Source organism: Bacillus rossius, chromosome 11, assembly GCF_032445375.1.
Source record: "Bacillus rossius redtenbacheri isolate Brsri chromosome 11, Brsri_v3, whole genome shotgun sequence".
NCBI lineage: Eukaryota > Metazoa > Arthropoda > Insecta > Phasmatodea > Bacillidae > Bacillus > Bacillus rossius.
Window position 1 is genome coordinate 6606022 of NC_086338.1, and position 24175 is coordinate 6630196.

Consider the following 24175-nt stretch of genomic DNA (forward strand, 5'->3'; position numbering starts at 1 on the left):
TCATTCATTTACTATGGTATGCCTGCTTACGAAATTTGTGATTTGATTGAATTTATACTTTACCAACCATATCTATGAATATCACACCATTCCTTTTATTATTTCATGTATATTAGTTATTTGCATGCAAAATTAAAGTTTTTTTTTTATCATGCCAACTTAGCTTAACTTCTAACGCTTGTCCATAACTACACACACCCATTTTTTTTATACCATTTAATGTACGTGTTTAAAAATATGCATAATTTAATTTAGTGCCTCACCACAGGCTGATATTCATGGTATCTTTGGTTTTGTTTTTCCCCACACATTCTGTATTGGGTATTGCTATATGCAGTCAGTGTGGCTTTCTGGTTGGATTGGGCTTGGCGCTAAACAACTATGTCTTCCACGTACGTGTGGGCAGTGTTTGAAAGTGACTTAGTGGTTCTGTTTGGAGGCAGAGCGTGAATTTTTTAAATAATCACCCTAGAGACTACCTAGCACTGTACACATGTGCCTGTGAGGCAAAGTGACACCAGTGCTACAGATAGAAATTATAAATTATATTTTCCACTGTCTCTAGACACGGTATAAAATATTGTATTTACATTATCATAAAAATATTATTTTTCTTTATTTTCTACCGTAATGAATTTTACAAATCACGGGTATTCTTTTTTCAATTTAATGAATATGCATAAGGCTAAGATCCTGAGTTTCTCCCGAGCGCGCAAAGAAAGAGAACAACACATGTAGTTACAAAATTCTCGATAGAGAGCACTAGCTGTATGGATGAGCTATGGTATTATGAGGGGGGTGGTAGTGGAGGAGTAGGAGGAAAGAACGCACTTTTCTTAGAATTCCTTATCGCCCAGCGGGGTGTCATGTTCTTCAACGAGCCTTGAAAGGGGGGTGGGGGAAGCCAGCCAACTGCCTGCCTCGGAGAGAGGTAAGATTTCCGCTCGATTTTCTCTGTCAATTCTCCCCAGACATCTTCGACCGCTCGACCCTCAGCACGTAAGAGGATAAATATTACTATTTTCAGTACATTTCATTTCTAAACCCGTAAGTAACCGTATGCAACCCAGCAGAATTATAATAAATATTAATTTTGTGCATACATATGCAAACAAATATAAAGAACACTTCATTTATGCGATAAACATATTGTACATTTTACCGCGGTGGGTTGGTGGCGAAACTGTTAGATTTGGTCTCTTCTGCAAGTTACGCAAGATCAAGTTTTTAGTTATTTATTATAACATATTCGACTAGTTTGACATGCTTATACTAAATAGGCTAATCCTTGAGATGACACAAGAACTCTTGTACACAGCTGACCACTACAATCAGTGAGGTTGGCCAGTAATGCAGTTTTCCTTCCAGTAAAAAAAAAATGTCTTGTTATATACTGTACGAAAAAGGGTTTGCGCTTTTACAGGTTTTCTTGCTTTACACATTTTGCCACAGATATATGATTGAACATCTAATTACGTGACTTTCTGTTGTAAAGTGGTATTTTTTGATATATGATTAAAATTTATAGTTTTCTGTACGACAATATAAAAATGACCTTTTTATACAATCAATTTATATTTATAGGTGAATATATGTCCACAAAATATTGCAGCTTATTGCACTAATTTTAGTTTGAATGTATTATGCATGTAAGTATGTATAGAAGAGGATAGAGCTGAAGCATTTTTTGTTTGCTTTTAGCCGACCTGCTGCTTGTGGCTTTCGATGACCCCTTCTTTTTTATTTATCATGTATGATGTTTGAAATCTATGTCATTAGTTGCTCAATGACCCTGGCATTCGTCAAATTTTTTTCTTTTAAAATACGTAATTAAAATTTACAAAATATGGTCTCGTGTAGTAATTTATTATTGCAACATAAATATTGGCTGTGGCGTCTGACGAAATGGAGAGCGCCTTCATGCTATCCCTACGGTTGACATCAACCATCACCGGTAGTTCTCCTTGTAGGTATTTATGTACTGCAGGTCGGACAGGCATGAAATAACATATGTTGTAATTAATATTAATTTTTCTATAATTAAAATTTAACTCTGAAAGGCTCACAGACCTTTACCACAAACCGCCTTCGCTACCCAGTCAGAAGTGTCTGAATGAACATATGAAGGGAGTAGGCTAATCGTCATAAGTAACAAAATAATATTTCAGAGGTAGCTAGATAAAGTGATACGCGAAGAGAAGTAATTTCCCCCCTTCCCAAACCGCTAAAAAAACAATCGACACGTTAACACATGCAAAACACTGCTTCAGATCTAGGAAAAAGGCGTTCATAAATTACGGCCACTGATGTAATACACGAAAATCAACCAGAGTCTAAGTGATTTGGAGCGAGGAATTCTAGTGCAATAAATATAAGTAATGGACGTAGTTTTATAGTAACTTATACTCACGCTTTAGAAATTGTATTGCTGCATGCCAAATTTACATTTTAAAATTGCATAATAAAGAAAAATTGAGAAACAGTAAAAATCAGTAAGCTTAGTATATAATTAAATGTCTTTGGACAAATGAAAATAAAACAATTGGAGGACAAATTATTTATTAAATAGCAATGTATTAGACAAATTTTGTAGAAAAATTATTACACATTCATTGCAAATTAATGAGAAATATTATAATTTTTCTTAGATATACAAGTATTATTACATTACATTTTCGGCAACTGGTACACATAATTATGCTATGGGCCCTGTAAATTATACATTCTCACTTTTTAATCAAGAATACATACGAGCATAAACGTATGAGACAGATTGCTCTGACGTCACGGTGGCCATTTTGTGTCAAAATTCCTCAAAAATGACTCAAAATTCCTGTTAAAAATTCCTAATTCGAGGGAAAAAAATCCCGTTTGAGGGAAAATTTCCCGTTTTAGCCCTCAAAAATGTCAACGGCTTGTCAATTCCTAAAAGCGGCTTAAATTCATCAGCGTCAAGCCACTCTAAACCGCCGAGGTCATGACCTTGACAATTAGGATGACATCATCGTCATTGTGAATTATGTCGTAACTGTTGCAATTATCACTACGCCTACCATTTTGAAAATACGTAATTGTTATGCTAGAAAATCGGGAAAAATTTTAAAATTTTTAAAATAATTTAATTAGCAAAATTTAAATAAAAAATATTTAAACACACCGTTGCAAATATCGTTACGGCCACCATATTGGATTCTAGAAATGTTGCATGTTTCGTTATGCCCGCCATATTGGATGTGTATAACGCCATCGTTGCACTTTTCGTTACGTCCGCCATCTTGAATTATAGATCTTTGCGATTTTTGTTACGACCGCCATATTGAAAAACCGTAATTATTATCCAAAAAATTCATTGTTTTTAAAATTTATAAAAAATAAAAATTTAAATAATATCACTTAGCCATCTTGGATTATGAGATCACTACCATCATCTTGAAAATCCATATTTATTTTCAGATTTTAATAAGAAAAAATTTAAAATTAATAAAAAAATTAATCAAAATTTTAATAAAGTATAATTAAAAAACGCACTTACAAAATGAAGCTCGGAGTCCTCGGTTCGAACCCGGTGAGTGCAAAAAATAAAAATTAAAGGCGACCGATCCTTCCTCCATGTAAGCCGCAATCAGAATGACTTCCCGCCACTGATGCTAAGGTGTGTGTGTATGTATATATATGTATATATGTTTATAAATGTGTATATGTATATATATATACATCGCCAGCTAGTATGACGTCACGCCCACCATATTTGATTATGACATCACATTCGTCATCTTGTTTACGTTTGCTAGAGTGCGCTACCGCCATTTAGTTTAATTTTTATACACACGATAATTGCAACAGTTACGAGATAATTCAAAATTGCGGTGATGTCATCCTAATTGTCAAGGTCATGACCTCGACGGCTTAGAACGGCTTGACGCTAAGGAATTTAAGCCGCTTTTAGGAATTTTAAAGCCGTTGACAGTTTTGATAACTTACACGAGAAAGTTTCCCTCAAAACGGGAATTTTTCCCTCGAAATATGGTTTTTTTTAGGAATTTTGACACCAAATATTGCCGCTGTAACGCCAGAACAATAGGTCACTGACCCCATCCTCAATCCTCAGCCTGAAGCCTGGGCTCGGAGCAACCAAACTATAATACTACTACTAACATGTTTATTTAGGCCGATCCGAATTCAAGTATGTAGTTATGAGCTTGCAACCTTACGTACTTCACTTGCCCTTCACGAATCTGGACAGATTCATTGTTTGGCTCTTCACACGGTACTATCTAGCCAAAAGGGATGTTTACATTTTATTTTTGCACATAATTTTTATCGACAAAAAAATTTTTAGCCGAAAATAGTCATTAATAACACTTAATTGCTGTCCCGCGAATTTACAGCAATTAAATTTATTATTTTACCTACGTTTTGTAGTTACCAACTGTAGGCTGTGTATGTGAATGTATTTGTTAAAACTTATTTGTAAGAGTGTATAAATAAGGTTTTAATTAAATTTATAATAAAAAATGTTTATGTTTTTAAGAGTTTTTAAATTTTTTAAATCAAATATAACCTACAAATTGTTTTTCAAAATGGTGACGTGTTTTCAACTGGAAGTAGTCCTACGTGAGAAGTACACAGATTTGTTTACTTGCGTACTTGAATATACTTCATTTCTAGGGACACCTATATTTCGCGATTTCATTTCATGTCAAGGTATTTCACAAAACACTGTATCTTTTTTCTAAGAGTGATGGCAAATTGTGAGGGTGCAGCAGTACGGTGACCACATTCTCATTGGCCCCGTCAAGAGCGGGACGACACCTCTCACCGACATCAGCCAATAACCACATGAGAAAAGCTGCAGTGTTTTGTGAAATACCTTGACACAAAATGTATTCGCGAAATACAGGTGTCCCTATTCATTTCCAGTTATGCAGCCCTTGTGATGTAACTTCCAGGGACAAGCACATATAGTACAGTATTATATAGGTACTTCAGGCGAATACGGACACGGCCTTACAATCTTCAATTTATCTAGAAGAATTAATTTAAATTTAATAGAGTTTAAAATTGATTTTATGAAACACGAAAGGCTATTATAAGTTTAAAACCACTGCAGAAACACTTGCTGAGGCAGTATTTTTTTTGCTGTTCTCTGCATGTGCATTTTTTGGTTGTTTCTGGATTGATAATGAAGTATTTTTTTCATGTTATTTTGATGTATAAAATGGATACAAAGATAAAAATACAAGGAACGGGATGAATCTTAACTACTCTTCGGTAGTGTCTAAGGTGGTTTATTCATTTAAATACTTACTGTTCATTTTTTTATTTGAATTTGTTTATAACTCTAAAAATTAATGCCGCAATTAATACATATATATATATATATAACATACACACACACACACACACACATATATATACAGTAGAACCCTGTTATAATGTTTTTCAAGGGAGCACAAGAAAAAAACATTATAAGCAGGAAATCTCAATTTAGCACTTAACAATGTTTGAGCTTTGTACCAATGGACTCACCAAGCTATGTAAACAACTTTAATGTTAAAACCAAAGATAGTATACTTGATACATGAATTTTCTGAAACAAGCCAACAATTTTTCAACTTCGTCTTGTTCCCTGGTTAAATTTAGTTTGTCTTTACAGATACACTGCCACAAGTTTTGTAAAATTGTCTCACGATTCATGATGACAACATTAAGAGTGAGAACGTCTACTCCTTCGCCACCTGAAAATGTTTAATTTTGGGATTCCTACGTATGAATGAAAAAAGAATTATTTGTAAGCAATAGAAAACACTTTTAGTTATGCCCTCACTCAATGGTTGCCAACTTAAATATCGTAGGACTATGTACGTGCATCTGAATACCCACTGGAATGGCAAGGAAGAGAAGAGTTGACTAAGGGTGCCAACTGACACGTAACTATGAACATTGTGTACCTTCAGTATATTGCAAAAAATTGTATTTTAACAAACTTCATGTATTGTATGGCAGTGATTGTAAACATAAACATACATAAAGGAAACTTTTTATCGTAAGTGTTGGAATAATTTGGTTTTAAAACATTTTTTCCCCATTTATTGAATGTTAGAAAGCAAACATTATAAGCAGGAAATTACACTATTTATGAACGTTATATGCAGGAAATAAATACATTGTCCTTATGGGGGAAATATTGGGACTTTAAAAATATGACATTATAAGCAGGAAAACATTATATGCAGGAACATTATAACAGGGTTCTACTGTGTGTGTGTGTGTGTATGTGTGTATGTATGTATATATATATATATATAACATACATAAATTTTTATGAATACGATAACTACACAATTTTGCACAAAGCATTTCCAAATTAATAATAAAAAAAGAGAGAAATCTTGGTCGAGTTTGTTAATGGCAAATATCTGACCAATGGGGCAGAAATAGGGAAGGCTTTTTTTTAATAGGTCAATTGCTATAACCCCCGCATCCGTATGAAGAGTTATTATACATCTATATAAATTTATACCAAAAACCATTTTGTCAAAATAACTGCAAGGTTAAATAAAAATGGCTTAGAGGACAAAAAATTTCTTAACTTCCTTAGCAGGCACGCCATCAAATCAGTTCAAATTGTTTGTAAACTTTAGATGTGTTCTAAAAAAAGGTTTATAAAGCGATTTTTGATAAGTCTAAACATTGTTGCAGGGAGTTCAAACGATTAGAATTGAAATACAAACAAAAATTATAACATTCTTGCCACATAAAATATAAAATACATTCTTATTTTCTGCAAACTTAATAAATAGTATCTAAAACTTTCATCTGAAATAATACTTTATACAACCAACCAATACTGTAAGGGATTGTAAAAAAACAGTGGCTAAAGAATAGAACATTTCTTAACTGCCTTACTAAATTCACTACCAAATATGATACAATTGATCAAAAATCTAAATAGTATCTAAAACGTTTCTCTGAAACAAACTTTCGTACATTTGAGAATATTTGTTTTTTTAAAGTAATTATGTTGGCGTCATTCCCAAAGCAAATGAGAAACACATTTTTACTTATTCTTCCGCAACATTCACGTACCCTATTCAATAAAAGGACAGGACAATGCTTCTTTGGGCAACCCCGATATTTGCTGTTTGGATATCAGAATTAACAATGTGGACCTACATCATCCAGGCTATATGCTTCATGTCATTAAGATAAAACTGAAATAATTGGTGTGTTTTTAAACTATTCCCAGTTAAAATAATGTTTTCATTCCACATTATATTTTGATTAATCGTGTCAAATCGTGTTAGATGCTTTACAAAAAATTCCTATTGATTCATCATCAATTGCCTTGTATCGTATCGGTATCTTTTACAAAAAAAATCAGCAAAATCTGTTTCAGTGCTTCTGGCTGTTGTAAATTTGATAGTATTTTATCATTTTCATACATATAATTTTAACACATTGTTCAAATATTATTGCGAAACTGGACGTAACTGCTATCAGACGATAATTTTATATATTTGATTTATTACCTTTCTTATGCAGAGAAATAGTTATTGCAATTTGAAGATATTATGGAAAGATTCCAGTAGTAAAAGATGAGTTTATTATAGGAAATAAAGGAAGGTATATACCATTAGAAAACCATCCAACTATAAAAAAAAATTAAATTATAAAAATTAAAAAATACTTTAGGCCTACTACACAAAAATCACAAGTTTTAAATTGCCAAAATTACAATAACATTCAAAATATTGCGTGACCTGATACAGAGCGGACCATGGGGCGAAAGAGGACGCTTGTTGCTGTCAAAAGTAAAATAAACAAAAGACATTTATGCGGTTTTGAAACCAAATAATTAAAATGTGTTAGCAAACATTGCACGCTTGTAAGCGCACAACTGCTACGTTGGTATGACACAGTTTTGCTAGTACTTCTTTCAGAAAAGATACCTAGTTTTATTATGTATAATATATTTTGAATGTATATTATATAATAGGCCACGTTTGATTCACGAAATATGACTATTATTATAAAAACCAATAAATTTTGCCATGATAGATAATAAAATGTTTACAATTAAAGTTCTACAGAGTATCGTTAAATCACATCTGTGAAATATTAGGAAATAAATGTTTTATTGCTCAATATAGTTCGAAGGAAATGGAAGAGTTTTCGTCAATTGGCTTCTTTCTATCTTCAAAACACATTTACTTACTGTCACCGAAACCAGTTTTGAAGTCGAACGTTTAAAATAAATTTTATTCCCGCAACAACTCCTCTGCGATAGTTGGGACATCTAGCGGGCAAACTCTAAACTCATCGTGCCTGACATCTAGCGGCGTAATGCTGAACTAACACATCATTCGTCCATTTCAAGAGCTACACGCGTCCGTTAAATAACAAGTTTTAAACTAAAATTATTTAAATTCTGTACGTAATGTTTCAGTTTTGGCCTACAGGAATTGTAAAGGATAATCAATTTGATTTGTATGTAAAATAAAGACAGTGTACAGTTCTTATAAACATGAAATACTTAGTTTTAAAAATTTCTTAATTAAAATTTAGTAACAAATAAATTTTTGATATAATTTTTTCTACCACAATTGCAAAAATCAAAGTTTGATTTTATAATGCTGTAATTGACATTTTTTTTACCGACAGTGCTATTCATAGGATAAATAATTTCCCTCGCGCCTGCAAAACTATGGATCTTGGCCTTAAAAACTACAATTATGTTTTGGAACACTTATAGATTATAGATATAAAAATGTATAATTTAGTCCTGTATAATTCATAGTTAATTAATTTAATTTATAGTAAATAGTTTAATGCACATTTTGTATTTTTCCTTCTTTCCTCTTATTTTCTGGTTTTGGTGTCACAGTCTTTGGGGCTCTCTTTTCTGTAAAAGCAGAGGTATTTGCCACTAGTGTTACTGGATACTGACGTCTGGGGCTGTGCCGTCTGGAAACCTGCTGCCACCCACCCTCTTTTTGCAGAGATCTCTCTTGTGTTCCTACAGTGTTGGTAGCCATGCAGAGGTGCTGGAGGTGTTATTTACTCTGTTCTTTTGTATTTATTCATTAGGATCTTAATGCTCTAATAGTAGGGCTTTTATTTAATCATTACTTTTCTTAATTTATAACTTTTGGATGGTATCATCTAAATTAATTCACGCTTTCGTTAATTACATATTTTAACATTGCTCACCTGGCTAAAGGCTGTATAGCAATTTGATGATCATATTGATGATAATGTAGTTTAACACTTAACGGTTTGTTTATTTACATGTAATATGTATTACCTTATTTACATTTTTATAGTTTTCTACTAATGTATTTTGTGTAGTATTTAAATAATTGTACGTTCACACGACCCGAGTGCCGGCACACAGCATCAGGCCGTTCCTTGCCGACCACAGTTCCCGACCGCCAGCGGGAGCAGTCATGCTCTGCTCTCGGCTCCGCCATTGCCACACACCTCGCGGCACGGTCTGACTGCCCCTCTTCATTATTTACATGAGCTGATTAACTCTTATATTTTTACTAGTAGAAACGTAATGTGAATAATAATGGTGCAATTTCAGAACCACGTGTGCGCTTCTGCATCTGACCACGTGGCGGTAACCTTCGGGGAGCGAGTCGCGTGGGACCCCACAAGTGTCCAAGTGTATAATAGCTGAGAGTGGGTCAGATCCCTCGTGGTGTGCAGTAAGAGGGTCACACGAGAGAGTCTCCGTCGGGTCAGTGCTGCCCTTGAGCTCTCTTTGGGTATTCAAAAAATATTTGATTTCTATTCAACATTTCAAAGCAAATAATTGTTTTGATTATTTATTACAAATATATACAGGAAATTGGAGTAACAAAAAATTGAAATGAGAAGATAGTAATATGTATGAAGCCAAGAAGTTTTCTACAATAAATAATTTGGTTTTGTTTTCTGCAACAGGTTTTGTGTACATAATTATTCATATGTAAAAAAAAATCTGTAGTTATAATTTAAAGTATAATATATTTTTTTTAATATATAATCAGTTTGGTAAACACAACAATTTTCAAACTTAAAATTTCCCTAATTTAAGTAACTGCATTGCCAGATATTTATTTTTCTGCATTTCCACCACTCTCATGGTCCTGTACATATTTCTCTTTATTTATTTTAACATATTTTCCATCAGTGATCTTGGATCCTGCCAAATGTGCAAAAAAAATTGTCACTGTACGTATTTTTATACTCTATTAAAATATGTCCAGTGTTCGTAAATTACATATTAGATTATTAAAATTGGATTAGAACAAAAATTGTGCGCAGAAACCTACTCGAACTAACATATTTCTCACAGACATTGCGGTCAGCATACTCCTGACAGTGATAGTTGTCTCTCTGATCGTTGGTCATGAGAGGTGCCATGAAGACCCCTGACATAATAATTGTGGTATATGGTCAATTAATAATTGTGGTATATGGTCAATTATTAATGTCTTAGGGACGTCAAACCTCGCTGCGACCCTGGTAATGCCTGACTTTCCCCCTCCTCTTCACCCCTCTCCACCCTCCTATTCTACAAGTACGTGGGCTCTATTAGCGAGCTGCTCTCTGTCCCGCGGAGCCCAGGAGGGGGGGGGGGATCACCTGGTACATTCTGTGCATCCCGAGAGCACAGTGGTGAGAAGGGCGTTTCCGCAACTTAGATTGTCTGGGATTACGATGTAGGGCTGCGAGACCTTTCCAGAGAGGAGCTTCCTAGGCATGTAAGACAACGCGGACCTCTGGCAAGTGAGTGACTGTCTGGTGTTGATACCGGTGAGCAAGTGCACATCTGGTGAGAGCGATAACCAGTTGACAAGCGCGCTTCGTGTATCGGGGACTGTGTCAGGACGCTAACGAGTGAGTAAGTAGTGCGAAGCATTATGTTGGGACATAGGTGCGTGGAGAGTAGAGAGAGCCACTGTGGACCCAAATTTCCATGGAGAGAGCGAAAGTAGACATAAATTAAATTGTTGTAATAAAATTATATTGTAAATATTATTTAATAAATAAAACTGTAATTTTTTTTTAATTGGCCCATTCTTTTTGAACCAGTTTTGCCCACATAATATGTATAAAGTATAAGGTACTATGTGCTCAAATTTTTTTTAAAAATATATTCCTGGTACTCTTAAAGCTTTAAGGTGGAAAGAGAAAAATCTATCACTTTTTATCTATATATAGCCTTTTATATTTCCTACTATATCTCTATCTCTACAGTATATAGATATCTATGTATCCCTCTTATCTCATTCTACCGTGTTTTCTTGTATAATCGTCGCACATTTTATTCTAAAATCAAGTTTGAAAAGTAGGGGTGCGATGATTGTGCGTAAAAAAAATTTTTGTTAGGTAAAGTTATTCATAAAAACAAAACCCGTTAATGGAAAGTACATTTATTTAAAAAAAGGTGGAGTATACAATAGCATGCCAAACAATCTATATTAATAATTCCTTAAACAAAAACCTTTCTTCAACTGTAAATAGAAAAACCAAAACTCTAACGCGAACGCGAACGCAAGCCACTTGAATCTGATGTGAACGAACGTGTCGTAGTACACACTTGCCACGAAAGAATGCAGGCTATCAAATGTAGTTAACAGAGAGCGCGAGTTTCATCCAATCGGGGAGATATTGATATTCGACTACGTGCGCGCGCTCTATACGGGAAGCAACATAACCAAACATGAATGATGCGCTGGCTACATTTTTATAAGCGGTACGCCGTGGTAACGCAGACAATAACATAAAGGAAATACAGTTTAAAAACGTCTTTAAAAGAAAATTTTCATGTCAGGCAACTTAGTATTTCCATTAATTTATTAAGTAAGATGTAATGACCGAATAAATTTTAGATTTATACTTTAAAATACATTGTTTTATACGGAAAGCGCTCGGCATCTACTAGCGGGACCAAAAACATCATGCAACGTTTACGCCAGAAGTTTTTTTATCCCAATTTTAACAGCCTAAAATATGGTTGCGACGATTATGCGCGTGCTACCATTATGCGATAAAACACAGTATATAATTCTCTCTATCTTCTCTTTCACTATCTCTCTATATATCTTTATATCTCTCTATCCCTCTCCAATACTCTTTTTCTATTACTCTTATCTCTTTTTTATATTTAATTCAATTCAGTTCTATAGTGTGTGCGCATGTATCCAACGAAAACACACGAACTGCTACTAAACTATATAAAATAAACACATTTGTTGAAACGACTCACGCACCACCATTGTTTATATCACAGACAAACTGAAATGTCACTGTTTGAATTTGATTCAATACAGTTTTGTAATGTGTGCGCATTCATACACTGAAAACACACAATCTAATGCTAAACTATTTGAAATATGCACATTTGTTGAAATGATTCGTGAGCCTTCTATTGTAAAATGGTCATACTAATTCAGAAACCTTCGGGGGCATGCGTATAACAACTCACCAAAGATTCATTGCAATCAGATGAATAATATAGGAAAGCATAGGGAAAAAACAAACATATATATATATATAGACCTTTATACAGCTATGATTTGTTTTGCTAGCCAGTTTCTGACCAGTTGACGTCAACTTCAGAACATATATCCACTCCATAGACATATACCTCCATGGATACTACTCGCGTACCACAATTATTATTCAGACCATAGAAAAGAGGAACTGTCATAAAATATTTACTGATAATTATCCTATAGGAATCGTGCGCCACCATTATTATTCGGTCTGTAGAAAAGAGGAACTGTCATAAAATATTTACTGTTAATTGTTCGATAGGACTCGCAAGCCACCTATTGTATGTTATCTCACCTAGACAGACAGTAACTTTCCTTGTGTTTCAAACCTCAAGTGATCAAAATTTCATAGAGATCGGTTGAATGGTGCATTAACAATGAAATGGCGAAATATCAAGAATAATTAAATTTTGCTTTAAGGGTTGGCTTCATCGAAATCTCACCTAGACAATGACCTTCTTTGTGTTTCAAAGGTCAAGTGGGCAATGTTTCATCACAACCGGATGAATGGTTTAGGAATGTATAAGGAGCAAACAAACCAATAAACAAATATAACGAATATATATATATAGTTAAGATATATGTGGGTATAACTGGATTCGTAAAGAATAGCTCAATTAAGTTTTATTAGAGTTTTATTGATTACTCTTCACTGGAGCTAGGCTCGACAGTGGTTCGCCCCTTACCTTGCGCCTTTCCACTCAATCTGCGCCACTCAGTCGCACTCTCAATCCCGTCGCTCCGCATCGCGCAATCTCGAGGGGCTCTCCACCCTCTTCACCAATGTCGCACTTTCCTTCACTCACGGAACTCTCCGAACTTTCGGAACTCGTTCGGAACCGTCGGGGGACTCTGTTGTCGAACTTCCGTGGAGGCCTGCGTCGCCGCTGAAGTACTTGTGACACCCTTCTCAAACCGACAAGAGCGGCTCTGACGAGTCGCGTCATCCTGGGCCGACCCAACGCTTGAAACATCGAGAAAGGCTTAGCTCATTCACGCCACTCCGAGCAGCGGCCCACAGGATTCCCAAGGCCGCTCAGCGATAGATAACAGTGCCTATGGAGGACGATGCACGGGGTGCACAGGGGGGAGGGGGGTAGCGACGACCCTTGTAATAATCCTGCCAGGCACGTGTGGCATGCTTTACGTGAGTGGACCGCACGTTACCTGGTGCGTGATGCCAGTGGCCATGCAGGGCTGCCAGCCAGAGCCAAACCTGGTATTGCATTCGGGTCTCTTGCGTTTGTAACAATCAAATAATGATTTTCTTTTAAGTTGATGTTCTGTTAGGCAAGGTTATTTTTGTAATCTTTACTGTTTATCATTAATATAGGTATTCTTGCTTTTAAAATGGATGTGCTTTGTTGTCATAATATAAAATATGCTTTGGGAGCAGTCTTATTTAAAGTAAAAATGCATTTTAAAACAAAACTGTGTATTTATCATTTGTGATTGTGTTCTTAAAATTTACAAATTAATATCATCTCCTCGCTAGTTAGAAACTTGGTTACTGTATTGTCCGAATATGAATTCTTAATTTTTGTGTCCTTTCTGTGGGATACTACTGAGACTTCTATTAAAGTCTTATTCTTCTTACGTGTTTCCGTTTTCTTAATGGTACGTATGTCCATTTTAAACACTTAGTTAAATTTCCATAAGCTATTACTAATCAGTTAATGCTGTCAAACAAGTTCTGATAAAGGGATATTGTAATGAATTGTGTTGCTTCTTCCTGAACAACATTAGATAAATAATTCTGACTCGTGCATGCAGGGGCTAGAGTGTAATGTTGTAGTGCTTGTAAGCTTATGCGCATATTCTCGAGCAACACAACTGGCCTTTTTTTTCTTGTGGTTGTGTTGCATGGTTGGTGGTCCATAGAGGGAATAGGTCACGAGTGTCCAGTCTAACACGCTCTCAAGTTGCAACCCTGAAAACCTTTGCCACTTTCCATTTTGCCAACATGAATGCGAACTCGTCCATAGGAAGGTAAGAGAGCGGCGAGCTGTTTAAACACTTGTTTTTTCCCTTCAAAAACTTACTGTTATGTTCTGCAAATGAAAACTTGAGTAGTTTAATTTGGCTCACATTTACATACTGCAAAGTATTTTGTGATGGTGGCGAGCTTTATTCCACACAATTAAAGGTGGCCAGTTTAATATTCTGAGCTCTGGTTTTGGTAAAATATCACAATTTTTCATTTCAATAACTCATTTGAATGCAGACCTGTAGAAACTACGTAATATTTCAGATTTTTGACGTTAGTGTTTAAGAGGCCAATACAGATTTTGTGCAGTTATAACTTGTATATTGGGTTTACATTAGATAAGTACTGACACTTGTTAACCTAAGAGTTGAGCTAATGTAAGCTTTTGATTTGATCGCCTCAAAAATTTAGCTGATTTTTACTATTTTTGCCAAACTTGGCTCAGTATTCAAGACTTCTTACTTGTCTTATTTTCCTAATCCATCACAAACTAAATGATTCGTCTGCATTGACAGGTAGATCATGTTTCTGATTTTCACTTTCTGAAATCTCATGCCAAATTTGTATACATGCACAATAAAATTACTTGGTTTTAAAATTTACTTATATTTTTTAACTGATTCTCAGATTTCCCATCAATTTTCTTTGGTGTTGGTTATTCATGCATGCAACAAGACCTTTGTGATAAAAATATAAGAAAATGAAAAAGTACAATAATTGTTATGTATTCACTGAGCATGTATACCCATGTACATAACCTTTAGATATTAATTCCTATCTTGCTACTGAACTTTGTAATTTTTCTATCTTCTTTACTGACTGTTTGTTTGTATTTAATGTATGACCAGTAATGAAAGGAAACAAGTTTCTTAAATTGTATATCTTTAGATTATTTATGGCATTTTGTGAAACAATTTGACTTGAAATGTTTTATGGACGATATAATGGTATTAATGATATTAAAGTTTTAAAGTTGGTGGAGCAATTTTTTTGCCATTTATTATTTTTTACTCAATTTAATCTTGATACATTACATGTTCATTAGTACGTATTGTTTTTGAAGACCAAACTCATTTCATTCAGTTAGATGACTGGATAATACAGTCTTTCTTGATTCTTTATTAGGTGTTCATATGTATTGTTCTGTTGCTCAAACCCTAGTGTTTTAATGGTTTTTAAAGTGTATTATGTAGTCGATCATAGTTTAGTAGTTGGTAGTAGTTTATAGTGGGGTATAACTTATTAACTGGTAGTTGTGTGATGATGTAGTGGGTGTAATGGCGGGCTGGCGCGTCTGTTCTCCTGTGGCGGTCGTGTGACATTTCTGTGTGTGTTTCCTTTCTAGGAGCCAGGGTTCCCCCCACTCCTCCTCCAGCTCCCCCCTCACCCTGCCCTCGGTGAAGCTGACCCCTCACAACATATTCTCCTTCTTCCACCACAACTAGCACAGGCCGTGCTGCCGCCTGCAGCGCTCCTGTGTTCCCCAGGGGCGTACCGTAGTCCCGTCATGTGGCACAGTCATAGATTCCAAGTAGTTGTCTTTTTTTATCTACGTGAATTTTTAATATGTACATACCTACAATGGCAGCAACACTTGTGTAACGCAATGCAATGAATTACCAATACGACAAATTAAAATATATAGTTTTCCCATTCCCTAATAGCTACTTTCTTTCTCCATTGCCTTTTTATGTGAGACCAATTAAAATGTTACAATGATTTATATTACATAGAAATATTTCTGATGTCAGAATGTTCTCTCGATGTTTGTTTCACGCTGTCGGTACTCAGCTGCGGTTCTGAGGGTGAAAGGCCATGTGCTTTCAGGGCAGTACATTCAACGTGCTGTGCTAGGACCAAGTCACTTGGTTAGCAATTCAAGTGTTGAAGTTGGCCAGCATGCATTAATAAACAAAAGGGTCAGGAATTACATTATCTATTAACAAGAAAGATTCATTTAACATGTAAATGTAAGGTTTATAAGTATTTAATCTTATTTGACATTGAAATTTGAAACAGATCTTCTATATTAATTAACAAGCTTTTATTAGCTTCACTTGTAACTAATTAACTATGTAATCAAATTTTGGAAGTTGGTTTTAACGTACTTTTAATTGTTGTATCGATTTGAAACTTGGCAAGTATATGTAATTTTGATGACAGTGCAATAATTAGGTACCATCTGATGATGGAGCCAGGAGTTGGATAGTGGAACTCTTCAATGTCTACTAGTAAACCTCTTGAGTTTGGGCTCATTTGGTTGGTTTTAACGAGTAACATACATCAAAACTTGGTGACGAGAGTCATCCGGATTACTCATATCATGTACTTGCAAGGTTTCAAATAGATAGGACAATCTCAAAAGTATGTTAAAATTTACTTCCAAGATTTTTTTTACATAGTTAGGTTTTTGGTCGGGTGTCTTGATTTTCAATTGTCATTCGCCCGAGACACCCGACTAGTGTGTTTTTTAGATTAAAAAAAAATATTATACATTGATTTGGAATCCCATATATGATTTTAGTGCTTATTTAGTAAAATATAAAAATATGTTATAAAAATAATTCTTTTTAATTTTTTTCTTTTAAATTTTATTTTTTAAATGTAATCCAAAAGTTTGTATCATCGTATTTTAAATGCATTTCAACATATCATTATTAGTTCAGATTTATTTTAACTAAAGCAGTGTATTTATTGAAATGGTAGTGGGTAATAGATTATTTTGACTATCATACACTCTTACGGAAATAACATGTTTGATGAGCTCTGTTTTGATTAGTGCATTAGGTCATTATATCGCGGGGCTGGAGATTTTCTTAATACACTATCACATTTTGGTTCTGTGTGGATGCTAAAAGCAGTATGGTTCCGCAGCTAAGAATTGTTCAATGTCCCGATTTAGTATGTGACTTTGACACATTCCATTAACTAGAAGAGATTTAGCATTGTAAGCTGTTTTCCAGCTCACTCGTGTGTATACGTACAGGGTTAATCATACCTGTGTATATATGTATGTATTTACATATGTACACAGATTTCTAATAGCCTTTAAATAATCTACAGTGACACAAATAAAAAAAAATAATTTTTCAATCATTCAAATATTTATAAAATTAAATTGTATTGTAAAATCATTGATCAGTGACAGTACCATTTTTTTTTACCGCTAATTGGAAATGGCAATATTTTTGAGAATTAAATAAATAGACTGCTTATAATTATTTTTTTTAATTGTATGCTAGAAACTCTCTAAAGGCATGCATTGTGCTAGATTAGTATAATCTGTAAAACTATAACTGTTTATATAATATTTGAATGCTATTGCCAAAAAAAAAAATATTTTTATAAAGGTATTTTCAAAAAAGATAATGTGAAAGGGTAAAATTCCAGCCATGTTTTTAGATTCTTTAAAAAAAAAAAAATTCCACATGCTTTATGGACAGTTGTGATATTTGCTATATGTAACTGAAATTTTACCAATACATTTTTGTTGTTAATAAATATTTTAATGGGTTTTCAAGTATGTGTTCAACAAATTTGTTATTGTGTGTATATATACATATTATTTATTTATGTACTTATTTATATTATGGATTTTGTAAGTATTTGTGATTCAACTGTGTTTTTACATACCTGCATACAATTTATAGAAATTATATTAATTGAAAAAAAAAGTGGTTTATTGAAGATAAGAAATAGAATATTACGTTTATTTCTTGCTATGGATCTAGTATTTCATTCGTAAACCTTCTAATGCTTTGTGTGAACTTTTTTACCACAGCTGATCTTCAAGCAGTCCACGTTACTGAAGTAGTGCGTCTAATATAAAAGTGACTGTAACTTCCAAGTGCAACGTTAAGAGCTTAGTGTTGTATAACGAACAGAAATTTATATTTCGTCTACTTACAAACGTTTTGATAAATAATGTATAATCGTCTCCAGCAAACTAGCATTATGTATTGTCTCCGTTAATGTTCTCCAAGCCTATGCTCATTTACACTATGTAATTGGAGATGACATGGTGACGTAGTGACAACCGAAGAGTTTCCCAGTCATTTTGCGCGGCGGCGGTGACGGTGGCGGTGCGGTCTGTGGTGGTGGTCACGTGGTTACTGTCCCTCCCCCTCCCCCTCCCGTCCTCCTGACCCTCCCTTGGCTTCAGCCCGCAGCTCGTCCTGTCTGGTAAATATACACACACGTTGCTTGCTTGCATGCACCCGTGTACCGTCAGTGGCCAGTCCCCGTTCTCTGCATGCGACCCACAAGTCCTGTCTGGTTTTGTCTTGTCATCTCGTGGTCTTTGAATTCTCCGTCTGTACGTGCAAAAACAACATACATATGATTGTAGACGGGAAGTCAGTTTGAAACTGTGCACGATCAAGAGAAGTATTAATTTTGTTAATTAGGCTTATTAGTTCTAATTAGTTAACCACTAGCATGCTAATTTTTTTTTGCATTAAGTAGACACCCTTAAAATATACTTTCTATACACCAGTAGTATTACTTAAAAAATTTATTGTTTGGTTTAAGATTTTAATTTGTCACCGAGCCTATTTATTTTACCAGATTATTACCCTGTAAAGTTTTGTTTATCTAAAGCATCTACACAACATTTGAAATTAATTTATTGAGGAATTTTTCTCTCAAGTTTGTGATTGAATTTACTTCCTGATTTCTATTATGTTAGTTGTGTGTGTCTTTTGATCACTATAGGTCATGTGGATCATTTGTTTAATGCTTACTGTAGCTATTGTGTGTTGATGTGATGCTATGCAGTAACATAATAATTATGTCTTGAGGGATTTGAAGTGGTTTTCTGTCTGAGTAATGCATGTTATAAAATACAAAACATTTTAAAGTAACAAAAATTCAAATTTTTTTCTCATGAAATATTTATGTTTGCTGGAAAAAAGCATAATTCTGCTAGAATAATTATTTTATAGTTAACATTTGATTATGTTTGTTTGAATTTTTAATTTTTTATAAATCAGTGGTTTGTAACTTGTTCATGAAAAGTGATCTCCTTAATGTGTTTTTAATACAGATAATAATACACAAGTTAATTTTTGAATGGGAAAGGGAATTCAAGAACAGAATTGTTGTATGGAAAAAACCTTATTATCAAGATTTAAAACAAGTAAACTTAACATTAATGCAGAACTGGTAAAAATGAAACTGATGCCTTCTTTATTACTTCATGGTTCATTCAGATATATTTCTTTGTTCATCGTTGAATCAAAATTTTCGATACCCTTAAAAAAAATCTTAATTCCTTTCGTTCCATATTCTTCTAGCAAGCATAAAAATGAATGCTACCTTAGGTTCTACTGTTTGCATAGCTAAACCCATCATAATCTTGTGCTGTAATATTGATAGAAACCTAAATTTTTTAATAGTTTGAGACATCCATCAACCATTTTTAGTGATCAACAAGCAAATTTAAAAATAATTCCTAAGACATTATAAACGTTTTTGTCAAATTAACTGAATGTTTATGTGAAAACATTTTATTTTTGAAACATGTTGGAAATGTTTGAAAGGTTGACTAAGAACTAATATCAGACTGGGCTATTCAGGTGTGTGTTGGTAGTGTTGGCAGTGTTGGTGGGAAGGCATGAGCACGCGCGTGTGTCTGGGCTCGGCAAGAGCAGCTTGCGGGAACGCGGCGGGGGGTGTGTGCTTGTGTCCGTCAGAGCCGCGTCCTTCGCGCAGTCCCCGGGAAAGTCGGCGACGGCCTCCCCCGCGGTGTCGCTGCGGTCGGGAAGCGTGTTCTCCAAGTCGGGCGGGGGCGCGGGCACGCCCAAGGGCTCCATGAAGCGGGAGAAGAACAAGGACAAGCGGCGCGGCTCCAAGAGCAAGGGCGAGGCGGAGGGGGCGCCGGCGGGACCGCAGTCACCCTCCAAGGGCAGCACGTGGTACACCTCCACCTTCGAGCAGGAGGCGCCCTCGTGGCCTTCGCTGCAGGCCTCGGCCGCCACCATGGTGTTCGAGCTCAGCCAGCAGGTGCGTTACTGCTTATTGTGATACTCCTTCAATGACGGCTTGCAAAAAATATAGGTGTTTTGTTTTTGATATGCATCCAACTGCATTATGAGTAAAATAATCAAGTAAAATATTTCACAAGTGAATATTTACTCAAATAAAAGTAACAACGAAAAGCAGCTCTAAACACACTACGGCATGCCCTTATTGACATTTTTTTTTATACTGGTGCATATGTAGAGCATTGCAGTTGTTTGACAGTTTGCTTGCGACGATGTTGGAGCAGTCATTCGATGTTGTCGCCTTGTTAGGTAGCGTCATGCCATATATAATTTTGTTTGCATTGCTTTTATGTTAATACAAGGAAGTCAACTACAATCAGATAAAATGTCGCTTCGTGTCATACCTCATTCTGTGTGTGCCTGGCCTTACACTTTGCTGTAATATTGTCCCTAAGCTAAGAAGCAGTTGAAGCAAGCAGCAACTTTGAATTATACTAAGGTTTAAAGAATCTTCTGACCACAAAACAAGTACATGTCGAAAATACAGATTGGTCGCACGAAACAACTTCACTGATTCCTGGACACAAATTTGCTTTCCATAAATACAAAAAATTAATATTATGACCGTTGTCAAGTAAATCCCGTGGTTGCTTGCAACTCTCGGTACAAGCCGAAGGTCTCAGTCCTCGGAACAAACACAAAGTTACTCAATCATTGTTGTGGGCTATTACCGACAGCTGCGGTCTAACGAATTCTATATTAATGTCCAAAAAGGTTTCAAGTTTGGTGTAGCCTGGACCACAGTTGCAATATTCTCTCTTCACAACATTGACATACTGTTGGAGAGTCATCGCCCAACACACGACCTTCTGGTACCTCGTACAGACGCTGACTGACGCCATGACCCACCTTGTCCCCAAAGAGAAAAGAAAACTGCATTCACGTGACGTAATTTACACCCAGTCACCAAATTACTCAGCATTTCCAGTCAATCATGGCACATGGCAACAAGCACTTTGACTAAATCCAGAATTTGTTTCTCATGCTCAAGCAACCTCTGTCTCTCTCTCTCTAATTCTTACATGCCTACTAACACACTCTCGTGCAAGCGTGCATGCATGCATGCACGCACGCACTCTCACCCACGCACAACACTCCAGTAAACATGAAGCGTCTGAAAGCAGGTGTTGGAATCTGTGTAAGACAGGTGGCAGCGATGGCAGGCAGGCTTGCAGTTGAAGGTTGCAGGTGTCTGGAAGTGCAGGAGTTCCAGCACTTGTTTGATCTCAAGCACGGACCCAGATGACAAGTATACATTAACACTTTTGTTATACATTCGTTCTGATGTATAGGATTCAGTATGATTGGGTAAAAACTTATATCATTATTCAGTACTGATTATAGACTTTACATAAAGTGATTCAGTTGGTTGATTTATGTGAAATATTTTTACCATGAACAATTTTGAAATATACTGCACAGTTTTGTGGAAATAAGTTACTGTGTCTGAGGGGTGTATATTTTGGTAATATTAAATTAAAATAAATGTACTAATGATAAACTCTGTCACTTTTGGTCACATTGCCTGTCTGAATTAAAAAAAAAAAATTGGATGCAATGAATATTTATTTAATATATAATCTGCAATATATGGAGAATGTAGTGAACCGATGGACTTTCTGGAGGCACTCTTATTTGCTACAACACTATATTCCATAGTTGCTCTGTTTTACCCATCTCACAAAGACTTGTTCCTCTTTCAAGTTGATGAGAAGTTTTTTGTCAACTATATTCTCCCACGTATGGGTCGTACATTTTATGCCGATTTTTAGTTTAAAAAAAAGTAGAGCAACCCTTAAAAAAATTACATTTTACTGAGTAGTTGAATAGTAAATAACTAACCTATGTTGGTTTTTAATAAATATAACTCCTCGAGTAAATTTAATTAGTTTGATTGAAATATCTGAGCAGTAGTGTGGAACTCAGTGAACAGCGCAGTTATTCCATGCCTCCCGGGTTGGTGCCGGCAAGTGACATGTCAGCTGTGCTGCGCAGGTGCAGAAAATGTAAAAATTAAACCAGCTGGAGAGAGAGAAAGAGAGCAAGATTGTGTGTGCATGTGAGCCTGTGCATGAGGCCGAGTGGCAGCGACGGTTCTCCTTCGCTATCTGAGTTGTTCATGTCCCGTGAAATACCGCCCAACAGAATCTCGACATGTGTTTATGATGCAACTGTGTCCAAACTCTATTGTTTTGCGTCAGATTTCCGACACTTTCAACTTAACATTTTGTGATAAAACTGCAGCCATCATTGGTGTTTATAAGTGCACCTTTTACATTCCTGCAGCCCTGCACAAGTTGGCTGGTAAAAGGCGAGCTGGTTCGAAAGAAGGAACTGACAAGGAAAGGCTTGTTGCCTCTTCTCTCTCTGCGGCGAGGGGATGGGTAAAAATACTGAAATACAGTAGACGGAAGGAAAACAGGGGTATGAAAAATAGAAATCTTCTTCTTTGACTGTTTTTAGGTAGTGCAGGAATTGGGGGGGGGGAAATATGGGATCGGGAGGGGAGAGAGATGTGGGCAGGAGTGCTGCCTCAAACCCTATCGTAGCAAACACACAAAGAAAAACTGAAGATTATTGCCAGTTCTGTATTTCTTACACGCCAGTTAGCTGAGACGTGGAACACAAGGACTTCACTTGTATGCGTGGTAGTCGAAGTCAGACCATACACTGGGGCGACCCTTCTGTGGGTAAATACGGTAGATGAGCGACCTAGAGTGACTCAGGTGTCAAGTATCGTACCGCCTCTTGTGTCGCTGTGCAGCTGACCTCTACACGGCCCCTGCGCTCGGAGGTGGAGCGCGAGAAGAGGCTCAGCCGGCCACCGAGCGGCCAGTTCACGGCCGGCCGACTCGTTTCCACCACCTCCATCCGCCTCAACGGCTCGGGCAGCAACAGGGACTCCATCGGTGAGTTGGCCGTGGCCGGTCGCCTTCATCCAAACACTTCTTGTGTCTACATTTTAATCCTGCGAGACAGATTTTTTTTTTGCTCTGGCCTACAAGAAGAGGTGGACCATATTTTTGTAAAATAATTTTTAATACCCTTAAGGCAGTGTTTAATATTATATTATATTTGTAAGGTATTAATCTTGTGCCACATTTAGCAAAATTGCCAGAGCAGAAGCAATTAAAAATACAGAGAAGTGTCGAAATTATCAAATTAGGCATAAAATAGCCGAGAGATATGAGCCAGTGGGACAAGATGAGCCCCCGAACGAGGCACGAAATTTGCTCTCGAGCGAGAAGCGATGGGTTGGTAATGGTCGTGGATATGCTCTCTGATTATAATGTTGGTATGGAGTCAGTTGGACCAGTGGTTGTGAACGATGGGCTGAGTTTGTCGCCGTTTGGTTTCACAATCTTTCTGGTGGCCCGACCGTCAAGTAAGACGTTTTTCAAACATATGTCAAAAAGCAACATCAATTTTGTTAAATTATTTTATTTATTTAATTTACAATATTCCCGTTCAGCATGATAGAAATTCGTGAAACAAACTCCTGGCGGCTGTAGTCCAAAATACAGCCTACCCAGAATTTTTCCGGACTGACAGTTTTCTTACATAGTGTTGGTGGAAATGGTATGAATGCAAAC

At 35.9% G+C, this 24175-nt stretch overlaps 1 protein-coding gene across 7 annotated transcripts in view; it reads left to right on the forward strand.

Annotated features, from left to right (window-relative positions):
- The window catches only part of LOC134536605 (dedicator of cytokinesis protein 1), a 180756-nt gene that overhangs the window by 131568 nt on the left and 25013 nt on the right, over positions 1 to 24175 (forward strand). For 3 of the 7 annotated variants that reach the window (XM_063376379.1, XM_063376380.1, XM_063376382.1), the window contains 3 exons: positions 14433 to 14540; positions 20232 to 20541; positions 23347 to 23491. In XM_063376379.1, the coding sequence (XP_063232449.1) occupies positions 14433 to 14540; positions 20232 to 20541; positions 23347 to 23491 (563 nt within the window). Of the gene's footprint in view, positions 1 to 14432; positions 14541 to 18319; positions 18526 to 20231; positions 20542 to 23346; positions 23492 to 24175 lie in introns of those variants that run through there. The other 4 variants (XM_063376383.1, XM_063376381.1, XM_063376384.1 and 1 more) reach the window with 2 other exon arrangements.